This window comes from Triturus cristatus, chromosome 4_2 (assembly GCF_964204655.1).
Source record: "Triturus cristatus chromosome 4_2, aTriCri1.1, whole genome shotgun sequence".
NCBI lineage: Eukaryota > Metazoa > Chordata > Amphibia > Caudata > Salamandridae > Triturus > Triturus cristatus.
The window spans coordinates 358,543,332-358,558,912 of record NC_140586.1 but is presented as its reverse complement, the minus strand read 5'-3'; the positions used below and the strand labels follow the sequence as shown (position 1 = coordinate 358,558,912).

At 47.6% G+C, this 15,581-nt stretch overlaps 1 protein-coding gene across 1 annotated transcript in view; it reads left to right on the top strand.

Annotated features, from left to right (window-relative positions):
- Positions 1-15,581, top strand: part of CEP350 (centrosomal protein 350) — a 1,602,561-nt gene that overhangs the window by 1,483,778 nt on the left and 103,202 nt on the right. The window contains exon 34 of the mRNA XM_085601771.1: positions 1,179-3,163. Within this exon, the coding sequence (XP_085457897.1) occupies positions 1,179-3,163 (1,985 nt within the window). The remainder of the gene's footprint in view (positions 1-1,178; positions 3,164-15,581) is intronic.

Sequence of the window (15,581 nt, the reverse complement as noted above, 5' to 3'; positions counted from 1 at the left end):
TCCTAAGGAAAATATCCAAGAAAACGGAGTACTGAGGAGGGCAAAAAATGTACTGTCCATGTTATGCTTTTTGTTAAAAAAAAACCCCAAAAAAACAGGTAAGCTTTGCAAGACAACTCTGCTACTCTGTTCAGATGCTACAACACCAAGACCCATAATGAAGCAATGGCTTTATGCTACCTGGTGTGTGTAACACTAATTTATTTTAGCCCAATATATTTGGCGCGCTGGACTGTAAACAAAGGATTAATTTTTGGCTAGGGGGTGCTAACTGTGATAATCATGCTGTGGATCATTTATTTTGTACTTGTTTCATAATTGCTGAATTGTATGCTGTTTTAAACTGGGAATCTGTGTTGTGTACTGAAAATTTTTCTTCCATTTATTGTTTTTTATTGTGTTTTTAATTATTGTATGACTTAAACCTGAAACAACCTATTATGAAGAGCATACAAAAATATATTTAAGGCAGTTGTGTCTGCACTGTGATCTCTCACCTGGCACAGTTGTGGATTATAGTTCTCTATGGATAGCGAACAGTGCTGTTTTACACAAGATTAGCTGATGGTTTGTAAAAGAGGAAAGCTATTTTCTGCAAAAATCTGCTTTGTAGTGGTTTGACACAGTATCATCTTGTAGGTCTTCTAGATTTCTTTAGATGAGCAAAATATTTTCTGGGTGCTTCATTAAAGATCTTACTTTACTTGAATATAGAGAGGTTTTATTAGCTGTCACCTGACACTGTAAGGTCACTTAAGGTTAAGGTGACTTATTTTGAAGATCTGCCTTTTCAGGTATGTGAGCTTCCAGATCTCTCTACCAAAGCCCCCATTTTTGTACAAGTTGGATACAAAATTCCCATGACAGATATTATTTAAGGTAGCTGGACACCAACCCATTAGATGTCCATTTTAATATTATTTTAAAAAATATTCCTTTGCATATTGTGCTAAGGATGAATGTTAAACAAGTGATTTCCCCAGAGAGACCTCATTGCAGGATAGGTATTGCTCTGTATATACCCTGAAAAGGTCTTTCTTCTGGGTTTATGGAATACACTGTTAGATCCTTGGATATTTCCATTTCAGAAAGGAAGGAACTCTGTTATACATTAGATGTTTTACTATGACTATTTCCCGCTTGTGGTACTAGTTACATGTATTTTGATTTTATTACAGTATCATTGAGTCATGATAACATCCAGGCATCAAGTTTGAAGAGAGGGACAGATGCAGAAGAGACTTCACGGACACCCTCTCCCAAGTCACCCGCGAAGGACACCTTGGATAGCCTTCCTTCCTCTCCTTTCCCTGCTGGTCGTGGCAGAGCAGTTGGGAGGTCTGAAGAGCTGTCTGGTGATGAGAGTGTTGTATCTAGCCAGAGGTCCGATATTCCAGAGGAGGTAGTAGAATCTGAGGCAGAAGAAACAGAGCATCTGCTCTCCTTAAAGTTGGATACTGCACTGCGACTTGACGTAGGGCTGACTAGACTAACAGAACCCACCTCAAAGAAGGATCTCCTAATAGAGGAACACCAACCTCTTGTCATTGAACTTGACCTGAACACTGAAAGTATTCCAAGAGGGCAAGAAAGTCTCGATAAATTGGTTCACAAGGACAAGAATGATGCTGCTGGAAGTCCACCTCAGAGCCTTAGCAGGCTGGCTGAAGAATATGAGGGCCCATCCTCAGGGCAAATTTCATTCAGGAAAGAGCCATCTTATTCTGACGATTTTGAAGTGTCCTCTCCAAGGAAGGTGGCCTCAGTTGAAGGGACACCTCGAGCTGACACATACAGAGATGACTTTGAATCATTGTCTGCTGTATCTGCTAGGAATGAATATCACAGTGAGGCTCTTCCTGCACCTAAGAGTGAGACATTGCATCACTCTGAGGACTCTAGAAGCCAGTCACCCAACTTTGTCAGTGATGAAGACATTAGTGAACATTTCAGCAGTAAATCTCTCTCTCTGTCTGATGGTGTCCACTCTGAAAGGTTACTTGTTCTGAAATCTACAGCAGAATTACAAAAGGATGAGGATCAACACAATAAACAAATTGAAGTTGATGCTTTGACCACACTTCCTGCACCTCCACCACCTCCTTTGGAGAAGGACTACTTACAGAGTTTCCAGATTGGTGACCGAGTCCTGGTTAGCAACGTCCAGCCTGGAACCCTTCGCTTCATGGGACAGACTCACTTTGCTGAAGGGTTCTGGGCTGGGGTGGAACTGGATAAGTCTGAAGGAAACAATGACGGGGCTTACAATGGGACTAAATACTTTGATTGCAAGGAAAAGCGTGGTATTTTTGCTCCTCCTCACAAAATCTCTCACCTCATAGCTGACGTTGATGTGTCATCAGAGACACATGTTCAGGGTTCCTACCTAAATGAAGGCACTAATAGGCTGCTTGAGCATGAATGGGGATTTCAGGAAGAGCCTGGACAAGAAGAGGATAATCATCAAACAGCACTGGTCCAGCTACCCACTGATGCTCAACCTGGCATAACTATTCTGACATCCCTGGTGGAAAGTAAAACAATGCAGTCCAGCTTGAAAGAAGGGAGCATGCAAGACATCTCAGCAGATTTGCAATCATCATTTCATGACCTATCTCCAACAGTCTCACCTGATCATGCAGATGCGCATATCACTGAAAAAGAATTATCAATTCAAATGTTGGAGGAGACGTTTGGAAAACCTTCCAGTCTGGAGAACCAGTCAAAAGCACTTACAGTAGAGCAACAGTCTAATGAGGTGGTTGAGAAGTTGTCTACACCTCTGCTGGACCTTTTGACCAAGGAGAAGGACCACTTAGAAGCTCAGCTTCTAATACCATCGAGTGACGATCGAGTAACAGAGGTTGGCACCCAGGAGGAGAAGGTGAGCTTGTTAACAGAGAGCCTTCTGCACACATATGTGAAGGACACGGTCAGGCAGTTGCAGGAGATACAGAGGGTACGGCATGAGAAGATACATCTCAGCAATCGTGGTCTCAGTATGGAAGTGATACCTCAGCGTGAAGAGTCCATGCCCAGAGTGCCACCATGGAAGGTACAGGCAGCTGAGGACTCAGTTACTGCTCTACAGAGCCTTTTCCTCAACTCTCAATTGGAAGATGAAAGAGAGGATGCTTCATCTCCAGACCTGATCCCTCGACCGGTGAGTGCAGTCATTATAAATTACTATACTTTTTCGGATTTTTGTAAACAGTTTTCCTTGTTTCAGTCCGCTTTCACATTTTTGTTGGAGAAAACCAACACACTCCCACATTCTTAAAAGAATATTTCAGTACCCATTACTTCAATTATGGACAGACAAACAGTTAATCGGTCTCCTTCCAATTTACACGTATGCATTTCTCACACACTCAGCACCCATAGATTACTCTTACCCCTTCCCTCCCCATCTAAGATATCCCCTATATTCTACTGACATTGCCTTCGTTCGATAAACAACTTACCTTTACATTATCATTCAAAGACTCTCATTTGATGGATGAACATCACACACTCAATCCCTGCAAAATGGATCGAAGGCTCAGTTTTGGCTTATGCAATGCTAATGGGCATGAATTATTCAGGTCTCTCACCCCTATTGCCTCAAATTCACCTTTTACTGCATCAAGGGTTATTGTAATATCCACAGTAAAATAACCTTCTGATGGATACGTCTATATGCAGATTCCTCACGTTTAGAATTTTCCCCAGGTGCTATACTGGATCCGGATGGAAGTTTTCGTAGCAGTGCTCATGCGTGCTGTTAGAAGGTGCCATGCGGCTACAAGCACGGCGGCAGGGTATATCTTGCTGCACCAACTACCAGTGTTTGTCGAAAAGTGATGACTGCAGTATTAATATTTCTTAGTACAGTTGCTAACAAGAATGCCCACTATGGTCTCAAATACAATCTATGAGCACAAAAGGTGAGAGAGGCATTATTGTAATAACACTCCTAGGGTTTAATCCCAAAAATACAAAAAGAAGGCGATGACAGAAATAAACGTCTTTTCTCTAGATGGTGTTGCAGATCCTTTTATTCATTATTTTATACATACCAGCCAATGCGTTTCATCCTTGCAACACCATCTGGAGAAAAGACGTTTATTTCTGTCATCGCCTTCTTTTTGTGTTTTTGGGATTAAACCCTATGAGTGTTATTACAATAATGCCTCTCTCACTTTTTGTGCTCATAAGGTGCCATGCGGCTCCCTGTTGACATCGTTCCGCCCTGGAAGTGACAGAATGGAGCTGCATATAATTGCCATCCTGAGTGCCTTTGTCAGCTCCTTTCTTTCTGCGCCTTCAAACGGGGATCTGGAGCTCGACTCCTGTTTGTGACGGACCCTCATGAGTTGTGCCTCTGGTGTGGAGACTCGAGGAATGTCTCCAAGTTGTTTGAGAAATTTGCCCTCATGCATTTCAAGGCAATCTGGGACTGTGAAACGAAGCTGTGCATCACAAAACATCGAAAGAAGCCTAGCAAATCCTGATCTATGTTGAGAGCACAGACCCGTTCTCGCTCTGATGGCCGACCTTTCAACGTGTCCTCTTCGTGGCATCTGGAAAGCTGAAGTCTAAATCAAAGGGGAAACACAGAAAGGCAAAGCAGGACTCGACCATTTTCCTATTCTCTAGCTAAGGAGAGGTCACAAGGGTGTCAGAGTGGGACTCAATCTCGCTTCTGATCTCTGATTGAGGAGCAAATTTTACAGTTGATCTTAATGTGCCTCAAGTACCCAGGCCATTGATAATGCTGCAGCAGATCAAGACCTTTAGAGAGGCATGCTCTATATTTTTGGCACAGTTCTGGCTCCCTCTGACGTGCCTAAGGACCTCCAAGGATCTTCACAGGTATGAATCTGTCCATCGTGCTGTCTTGGCCCCTGCAACCTGCCTGGGGTTTCACTCTGACTCCAGTGCTGACTTCTAATCTGGCTCCAAGACCTGCACCAGCTCCTTCCTCGTCCAAACTGGTCCTGACATCACCAGAGGTGGATTCTCTACCAACTGCATTGTACGAACCCGAGCCGAATCTGCTTTGACCCCAACCAAGATCACGCCATAACTCCTCTCCAGTGTACCTGTTTCCAATCTATCTGATTAAGACAATAACCCTCTCTGTAGCATGGAGCTGTCGTCAGTTGCTCCACCAGCTTTTCGGTTCTGACTCTGACCAGAGTTTGCCACCACTTGGAGATGATGGGAATGATCTACCTCCACATTATGGTGACAGTCAGCAAATGGATTTACCAGGGGCCAGTGGGCTTGATACGGGGTTGAAGTCCTGGATCTAGAACTTACCTCGGTTGAGGTAACAACCAATATGCTTCCTCCTGTTCTTCAGTCTGGCCCGGCCTCTTCTGAGCCCTTGCTACTGTTAAATGAAGCCCTAACAGACACCCTTATTGGGTGCACATGATCTATACCTTGTTCTTCCCCAATAGTCAACAGGCAGGTTGCCCAATTCCACAGACAGGCATCTTGCGACCATGATTTTCTTACTGAGAGTTTGGTGATCCAAGCTTCCACTAGCAAGGTGAAATGTAATTTGTTCCCCACTGGTCGAAAAGGATTGAGGCTTTTGGGAATTTTTCTCTTCCGCCAGCCTAGCCTTGAGATATATCAGTGCTAGGTGCCTACTAGGCCGTTACATGTACATCCTCTGTGACCTGGTTAGTGAGATCTTGCCAGCATTCCCAGAAGAGTTTAGGGACCTCTTTGCTCAAACCATTCAAGATGATCAGGATGCAGCTAAATATATAATTTACCCTGGTCTGGGTAATATAGATTGCTTGGGGCGAACAGTCGACACTAATGTGGTGCTCTGTCGCTATACATGGATAAGATCAACAGGTTTTTCATTTCAATGGCTCAGGATACGTCCTCTAAAGATTTTTCGGCCACCCTTCAGTGTCTTAATTTCTTGTCCCATGTCACTGCCCCTACCCACGCCTTGGGTCATTCACTTGACCAAATTTGGTCATCTCGCTGCACGGTCCTTTCTCCTAGCATTCTTCCCTGCATCTGGTCTGATCACTCCCTCATATCTTTTTCTGTAAACCTTGGTGCTCCTCACAAATCCTCCTTACCTAAGAACATGGTTGCACGTAGCTGGAACCGGGTTGATCTCAATTCCCTTTCTCTTTCCCTTGCTTCTTCTACTCCTGTTCTTTCTGAACTTTCCCTTGACTCTCAAGCCGAAGCAGTCAGCACTTGGTTGTCCTCTTCCTGCGATCGGGTTGCTCCGCTCAGGAAAATCAAGGCCGTTCGCCCTCATGATGCTCACAAGTGGTTCAATAATGAGCTTAAAGCTCTAAAATTGGACCTTAGACGTTCTGAGCGTCATTGGAGATGTAACTACTGCCCTGTTCTCCGGGCTAAATACAAACTTCTCCTCAATGAATATAAGAGAGCTGTTCTTGCGGCCAAAACCAAGTACTTCTCTAAGCAAGTTGCCCTCTCCGCCAACAAATCCAAAGAGATTTTCTCTCGGGTTAACAACTTGGCGATCTCTGATCGCGCTAATCCCAATCTCATTCCTTCCCAGGCTCTCTGTTCTTCACTTAACGATTTTTTCATTGAGAAGATCGTTAAGATTAAATCCAACATCCCTTCTGTTTCTTCCTCTTTTTCTTCTCTTCCTCTTCCTGCAACCCGTTCTTTTCTTGACTCTTTTTCTTCTATTTCCTTGGATTCATTTCTTACTCTGCTCACAAAAATCAAGTCTGGCTCTCCGGCCGACTGTGCCCCGGCACGTATTGTGAGAGCTCTATTTTCCAACTGTCCTGTCCCCCCGCTCTCTTTTCTTAATGCTTCTCTCTCCCAGGGCATAGTCCCTTTATCTTTCAAATCTGCTATTGTGCTGCCTATTCTTAAAAAACCTGGCTTAGATTCTTCTCTTCCCTCTAACTTTAGGCCTATCTCCCTTCTTCCCTTTCTGGGCAAGATCCTGGAAAGCCACGTCACCTCTTGCCTCTCCTCTTACATCGAGGAGAACCATCTTTTGGCTTCCCATCAAGCAGGCTTTCGCTCGGGCCACTCTACGGAGTCGGTGGTCCTCGCAGTCCTTGACGAGTTGAAATCGAAAGCCGACTCCTCTCTTCCTCAAGCTCTGGTTCTCCTCGATTTGTCCGCTGCGTTTGACACGGTTGACCATTCCATTCTTCTCGACCGTGTCAGCGCAGCGGGCATTCGCGGCTCCGCATTTTCTTGGCTTGCGTCCTTTCTTTCGGGTCGCTCCCAAGCTGTTCATCTCTCCGGATTCTCTACCCCCGCTCGTCCAGTCTCCTGTGGAGTTCCCCAAGGCTCCTCTCTTTCCCCTCTTCTTTTTAATCTTTACATCTATCCTCTTATCACTTCTCTTCTCGATCTGGGGGTCTCAGTGTATAACTACGCAGATGACCTCCAGCTCGTTCTTGATCTTTCCTCTTCTTCTATGTCTCTTTCTAATTTCCGTTCCACTTTGGTTTTTATTTCTGAGTGGATGAGCGCAAATCATCTTAAGCTTAACCCGGACAAGATCGAGTTGGTCTTGACGGGTGGCTCATCCAGTCCGTGGTCCTCTGCTTTTTGGCCCCCTGCCTTAGGTCCCTCTCCCACACCTGTTTCTTCTGTTAGGACCTTAGGCATTAAGGTTAGTCAGGATCTTTCAATGCACGCCCAAGTTAGTTCTATTGTTTCTTCCTGTTTTCTTTCTCATCGGCTTATCCGAAAAATATCTCGTTTTTTTTCTTTTGACGCTCTTAAAATCATTATCTCGACTCTGATTACCTCCCGTCTTGATTACGGGAACAGCCTGTATGTGGGCATACCAGCTTATGAAACACGTCGCCTACAAGCAATTCAGAATCAGGCTGCCCGTCTTATTCTTCATTTCCCTCGCACTCATCACATCTCCCCTGTACTTAAGTCCCTCCACTGGCTCCCTGTTCATCAGCGATCCCTTTTTAAGCTGGGCTGCTTGGTTTTCCAGGCTCTTGCTCGTTCCGCTCCGGTCTTTATCAGTTCTCTCATTTCTTCTTATATTCCTGCCCGCCCTCTTCCTCCTTGGCCCTCCTCAATGTTCCCCGGTTTCGCAAGTCCAGAACGGGAGGCACCCGATTCTCTGTTCTGCCCCCCCGCTTTTGGAACAGTCTTCCTTTGTCTTTGCGTGCTATCCCTATCTACTCTCATTTCCGCAAAGCCCTGAAAACCCTCTTGTTTTCTCAGGCTTACTTCTGCTAATCTCCCTGGGTTAATTCTGTGATTGCTGGCCGGAGTTCTCAGCGCCAGGAAGCCGCGTGGCCACAGTGCGCTTTATTAAATACTTTTTTCATTCATTCATTCATTCATTCATGGGTATTCCTTTAAATGGATAATGCATTTTTGGACGAAAAATCTGATTCCACCCTGGAGCACTTCAAGGAAAGCCTGGCCACTGCATACTCTTTGGACCTTTAAACCCCTGCCAGATAGTTGTCTCGTCAGTTTCAATCCTTCCACAGGTACTCCAGAGGTTTGGTCAATAGACAGCAACAGCTTCCCTCATCCTATGCTGCAGTCGCACCAGCTCTTATTGTGGCAAGGAACAGGAATGAAGCAGACAACATACAGGTCACTTGGATCAATGTTTTTCCCCACCTCCGTCCCCTATGGTTTCAGCCTCCAAGCCTCTTTAGTTTTGCCTTAGTGGTACGTAACTGCCCTGTAGGAGGCGGGATATGCCATTTTCTTCCCAGGTGGCAGTCCATCACACCCAAAAGATGGGACCTCCATATCGTCCAGCAGGGATATGCCTTTCCGTTTCCTTCTGACCCACAACAGCTTCCGTCCACATCAGAGAAGCTTGCAGAGGAGCACCTATTTGTCTTACTGCTAGAGGTGTGATCTCCGATCTAAAGGGGCCGTCAAGAGCGTGCTGACCTTGGGAATAGAGACTTTCGCCCTATTTTTGATCTTCGCTCTTGAGTGCCTCCCTATGGAAAGACACATTCTAAATACTCATACAGTCTGCCCTGGTTTCGGGCGACTGGATGGTAGCCTTGGACCTGTAGGACGCTTATTTTATGTGCCTATCACAGAGTCCCACAGAAGTTACAAGCAGTTCAAGGTTGGCCTGGAACATTTTCAGTTTGATGTGCTCTTCTTCAGCCTCACCAGCACCCCTTGGGTGGTCAAGAAAGTGGTGGCGCTGGTTGCTGCACATCTTCAGAGATCGGCGATACCAGTATTTCCCTCTTTTGACAACTGGCTATTGAAGGCGGGCTCGCCTCAGTCCGTTGTAGGCCACCTCTTCACGATGGCGAACCTCCTGATATCTTTGGAGTTCTCAACTAACCAGCCAAAGTCACACCTGACTGCTTGCAAAGACTTCCCTTAGAAGGAGATGTTATGACAATAGTGCAGTTCTGGGCCTTACCTCTGCTGCAATGAGTCCAGGCCATTAAGGCTGTGATCCTGATGTTTTGGCCTCGGTCTTGGATCTCTGTGAGAGCATCCCTGAGACTTTCTGGCCTGTTGGCCTCATGCATCCTGCTTGTCCACTTTGACAGGCGACTGTAGTGGGATCTGAAACCTCAGCTGCCCAACATCATGAAAACCTTTTGAATGTCATCCAGGTGTTCAAGTAGACTGCACAGGATTTGCAGTGGTTGTGTCTCAAACACATTATGACCAGCGTTAGACCCCTTTCCCTTCCAGTTGTTGGTGGATTGGGGATGCCATCTGGGCGAAGCAGAGATCAGAGGGCTATAAGTGGAAATTCAGCTCCACTTCAATCTGTTGGAGTTGTCGGGTGTTCGCCTGTTGCTTAAGCCTTTCTTGCCATCCATCAAAAGAAGGCTGGTACATGCTTTCCTAGTTAACATATTCGCCATGTGGTACTGCAAAAAGCAGAGCAGAGGGGGGGGTCCTAGGTCCTCTGTCAAAAGATGCTGCACATTGGAGTTGACTGGGGCCAGGGCCGGCTCTAGGGCGGTGCGACCGGTGCCACCGCATCAGGAGCTGACTTCGCATGGGGGCGCCTGTTTGCTAGTTTATATTGTGCTTAAAAGCACCTGCTGCCGCCTTCCTGGCCTCCAGCAATTTTCAGGCAACAATTAATATGTCAAGAGAACTCCGGTGATTAATGTTCTTCCAGGCGAGATCAGAGTTTTGTCTAGTAGAAGTTTTGAATCGTGGAAGTTTTGATTCATGGTAAGGTAGCGCAGAGGGTTAATATGCCTGCTGCGAAGAACATGTACCATGCAGATCACAAAGTGAATGTAATGTGAACAGGTCATTGGGTTACTGCTTTTGTCAGAGGCTTCCTTTTGTTAGTTGCAGTTTATAGTGATCTGTTAACTGTAATCAAAGAACTGCGTGCAGACTTCAAGGTATAGATTATAGCATATGGATATTTTTTCCCAGACTTTCATTATTCTAATGTTCCAAAAAGGGTTCAATTGGGTACAAATCAGTTCTTGTTATTAAAGAGAGCCCCAATCCATTGTGTTACATTTTAAATTCAGAGTTTGTGCTTCTCCGGACCAAGTACTATTCAGCTATATTGCCTACCTGTATGGATGATATGTGAATCCACCCCTTGTTATACTCTGTCTTATGTAACATTTCCTATACACTGATTTACACACCTATGATTTATCGTCTCTATGTAATGTGTGTGTTATGTAAAGTGCTCTGACACCCTTCACTTTTATGAGTGACGCTATAAAATTAATTTAATTCATCTGAGAGAGAGAGGTTATGGAGACTGTTAAAGGGTGGTAGGGAGGGAATCCATGGTGGAGGTGGTCATTGGGGGGCGCCAAAAAACATTTTCGCACTGGGGGCCGCCAGTGCTAAAGCCGGCCCTGACTGGTGCATCAAGGCATCGCCCTGATTATCAATCACCCTGTGGGATCTTTAAATGCCAGGGCAGACAAGCTCAGCCGGCAACGCCGGGTGGATCACAATGGCATTTGCACTCCAAGCACTACAGCTTCGGTTGAATGTTCTGTCACTGCAGCAGGGCAGGGTTCTGCACCAAAGCTTGCACAATCTACACCTCCATGTGTGGCGATTGAGCGGCATCAATTTACTGAGTTTGACCTACCACTTGAGGTTGTGGATGTCAAACTTGCAGCAAGGCGTCCGTCTACAAAGTCAATTTATGTTTTGCGGGGAAATGTTGACCTAGTGTGGAGTCTGCAAGAGAGTCACCTCACAAACTGACTTCTTTTCTCCTTTGACCCAGCTAAGTACCACATTGGGCACTATTAAAGGTTATTTGTCAGCCCTTTTGGCCATTTTGTACTTGCCAGACCAACAGTCCTTGTTTAGGTACTTGTTGTGGTGCAGTTTAATAAACATTTTGACAAGCAGGCTCCCTCCCAAACTGTTTGTGATGCCACAGTGGGATCTTAATTTAGTCCTGAAATTCCACGAGCACTTCCTTTGAGCCAATTCACAGCTGCTTGTTGAGTCTATCTGAACGAAACAGTTAGTTATAGATTCCTTACCTTAGAATTACCCCCAGGCGTCAGACTGGATCTGGAAAGTTTTTCTTCAGCAGAACCCCTGCGCATCTGTAGGTGGCGTCGGTCGACTCCGCGTCCGTCGTCGGTGTTGTGGTCGCCAGGATGACGTTGCAGAAGTTACTTAGAAGCCACCCTCGTTCGCTGACGTTAGTTATTTCTTTTACCGCGCCAGCAAGCGCAGATCCGGAGAGAACGATACCCCCAGTCACTTTTTGACTAACTTTTTTGCGACTTTTGTTGACTTTGTTTTTTAGGCTTACATCGACTCCTGGTGCACAAGGGATGCCGGCTTCAAAGCCTGCAGTTCCTGTACCCGACTGATGTCGGGGACAGATCCGCACTGCATGTGCCTCTACTTCCTGGAGCGCGACCACGACCCAAAGTCGTGCTCCAACTTACGAACCATGGCCCGAAGTCTTTGCTGGAGCGGTCCCGACAACTCCGCGAGGCCTGGCAGTTGGCTCCACATCACTCAAGGTCCCGGTCGCATGGGAGGTCACGGGGACTGATCGCGGAACCATCACCATCACTCCTCATCTAAGTCTTCGCACTAGGGGTCAGGTAAGTCGAAGCACAGAAAGAAGTCGAAGAAGCATTGTCGCTCTTTGACTTCCCCTCGTCCGTCGGCCGATGCGACGCAGGGTGCGGGTGGTGCTCCTCCTGCGACTCCGCGTGCGGAGCCTTCAGGGTCGACTCCAGCCTTCCCTCCCTTCCCGGGACCGACCCCTGCCCAGCTTCCTCAATTTTATGAAGCAATGCATGCCATCTTTGGGCAGCACGACTCTGCCTGCGCGCCTTCGGGCCCGCGGACTCGGCTGGGGACCCTAGGCCTTTGACGCCGGCAGCTTCAGCCTCGGCACTGCAAGGCCCCCTGTGGATCCAGATCGGCGCCAGTCAAGCTAGTTACACCTCCACCGGCGCCAATTCCACTGGCACCATGTCCACAGCCGACGGTGGCTGGACCCCCAGCCAGTGTCGACCCCAGCTTCCACCCCGATGTGGACATAGAGCCGGACTGGCATCGACCGACGCCGGGTTCCAGCGCCGAAGGGTACTTTTGTCCCTGTGTTCCACCCTGGCCATTTCAGCCAGATTGGCAGTCAGAGGAGGGTCAGGAAGCCTGGGAGAGGTCTGGTGACCCTTTGACAGACCAACTGGAGTACGAGCCAGACTGGAGAGAGGAACTGGGGGATGCCAGTGGTCTGGATACCTCCCCAGACCTAGGCATGTTGTCTCCTCCTACCATGGCTAGGAGGGAGCGTCATACACAGTGGTGTTGCGTAGGGCAGCCGAGGCTCTCCACCTCGAGCTTCCTACAGTGGCAGTCAGGACTAACCTCCTGACAGAGGTGCTTCAGCCGGCAGCCAGCTCTTCGGAGCCCCCGCTTCCGTTCAATGAAGCCCTAACGGACATCCTATTGGGCACCTGGTCCAAGCCCAACACAGGGTGTAGGAAGGTGGATATCTGACTATGGTTACCCCCAACTTTTTGCCTAGTGTCTAGCTGGTTTTTCGACTTAGTTGGCCTGAGATCCTGCCATTCAGGGTCTCAGGCTGTCTGCTCTCTTTAAAATGGACTCCATGTACCCTAGGTACATAACCAATTGGTAAGGATCACCTTATTGGACCCTGTACAGTGTACCCTAGGTACCCAGGGCATAGGTGTACCCTAGGCCTCCCAGGGGCTGCAGCATGTATTATGCCACCCCTGGTCTGGCCTTCCAATCAGACACAACTGGCTGATCACTCAGCTGGGGCAAGGTTGTGTAATCACCCCTTGCTTAGATATAGTATGCCTATATCTACCCTTATATATAGACACATGTGTACCTATCAGTCACTCCTATGGCAGGCCTTAACAATCCTGGAGGCAGAGTGCTTGGTAACATGTGAGATGGTGCTCTAGCATGAGCTGAGCCTGTCTGCAGCTTTCGGAACCAAGTCCTTATAGCTGTTCTATGATATAGCCTACCATATACTCTTAAAGTGCCTTATAATCTTAAACGGTTATGGTAACTATGGTTTGGCTTTATCAAAACATGTCGTGTAAGGTGTCTAACACTTTGGAATAATACCCCCATACCATTTCTGGTGATGAGGATATTATTCCTCCCTTCTAGAGGGAGAGACATGTTAAAATCCTACTTTGCTGTTTAACTCTAACCAAAGCCTCAGCATCACAAAATGGATGCTGCTGCCACGACACAAGTCTGACCTCCTGCAGCTGAGAGTGATCCCAGCCAGGGAGGCCTGGACAATAGGTTTCCTGCTTGGGGAGGTGCTAGCACCTCCCCAGACAGCCTTTAGTGTATTGGGGCAGGGTGGGCTGAAAGGAATGAGACATGCCTGGGGCACACAAGGTGTTCCTTGCATGGTCCAGTTCAAACCGGCGCTGGGGCACTCCAGCCCCAGCACTGGCGCGAAACTGGACAAAGGGAAGTGGGTGTAACCACCCCCTCCCAGGTCCCACCCATAAGGCGTGACCTAGCAGGTATCCCAGCCCCCCAGATTAGTATAAGAGTGGGAGTTGGGCCTCAAGACTTTAGATTATCCTGAACCTGCAAAACTGAACAGAAACTCTGGACCTTCGACATTCGACGAAAGAAGAAGACTGAAGAATCTCCCTTGTAGCCAAGGAGTGGCTACCCTGTGCAAACAGGCACCATCAAGAGACTACCCTTTGCTTTGCCCACGTTCTACGAGGAACCGACTGCAGAGCCCGACCAGAGCCTTGACTTCCAGACTTCTCCGACCCTAATCCACATCGACAGCAAAGCTGAGATCCGTGGAGGCGACGAGCGACGTGGGACCGGCTACCTGGAAAAAGTGGCTAGTAACTTAAAGCGCAGCTTCTGAGGTACCCTCGAAGTTGTGCACCGGGGATTGAGAAGCCCCAACCCCAAGCACCATCTGCACCGAAGATCAGCCCCCCACACTCCACGAGTCCTGCGTGGGGCCCTTCTGCATTTTCCTGCTTGCCGCGTCTGTCCGGTTGCTTGCCCGCTGGCTAGTGGCCTTTGTGACGACGCTCCCTGAAATCTTCTGCGCTGGTTTGGCTCCTCCAGACTGGCTCCCGCTTCTCTGCAAAGAAGCACCCCAGACCTTCCTGGTCTGCACCAGAAGCAAGTCCTCCGTTCTTCGTGGGTTCCGCTGGCCAAGGCTTGGTGAGTCCTAGTCCAACTTCGACGCCGCCGACAGCAAGAGCCTTCGTGGGACAGCTCGCCTCCTGGTCCTGGTCGTCCTCGACGCTTCCGGGTCCTCCTGGCTGCAGCGACAAGCTTCACCTTCACCTGCAATCTTCACGACATCGCCTGGTTCCTTCCTGGTTCCACGTGGTCACTGGCTAGTGACCTTGACTCTGTCCCTTCTGCTTGCAGGTTTCTTCTCTTCTCGATCCCAGCCTTGGGATCCACCGGACACTCTTCACTGACTGCCTGTCAGCATCTTTCTTCAGGCATCCATAGGAGTCGACGACGAAAACGACGCATCTTCACCCCTATGCACCCGCAGCCTGTGGGCTAGGTAACTTGGGTACTCCGGTGCTCATCAGGATAGTGACTATCCTAGTGTCTAGTTTTCAAGTCTCAACTTCCTAGCTACTCCGGAAGTGTCCTAAATCTACCGTTTTCTAAACTGTACTATTGCTATTGACTTTTACGCATTACGCGTGAGTGTTTCCACTCTGCACACGAATCCCGTGGGCCTCCCACTTCCTAACTAACGCTAGTATAGTGTAGCCCCAGCGATTCCCTAGGCCTAGGCCTATTCTATTTCCGTGACAGTGGTTCTTATACCACTTACTTAGTATATGGTTTGCGTGGCCCCTAGGGCCTAACTGTATTACTTACCTGTGTGACTTAATGTATGCTTAAATAAGACTGTGTTGTACTTACCTCTAATCTCATAAAGAGTGCTGAGGGTTTGACTAGAATAAATACACTTTATTTTATATATATATCTGTTGTGGTGTCCTTTCATTTGGTATTCAAGGGATTATATATGGTATCACAGCTGGCTTCACATGCCATTCAGAGTTTAGCCTAAGACTGCTCTTGTCCATGCTACCACTAGGATAGCTGGTCTA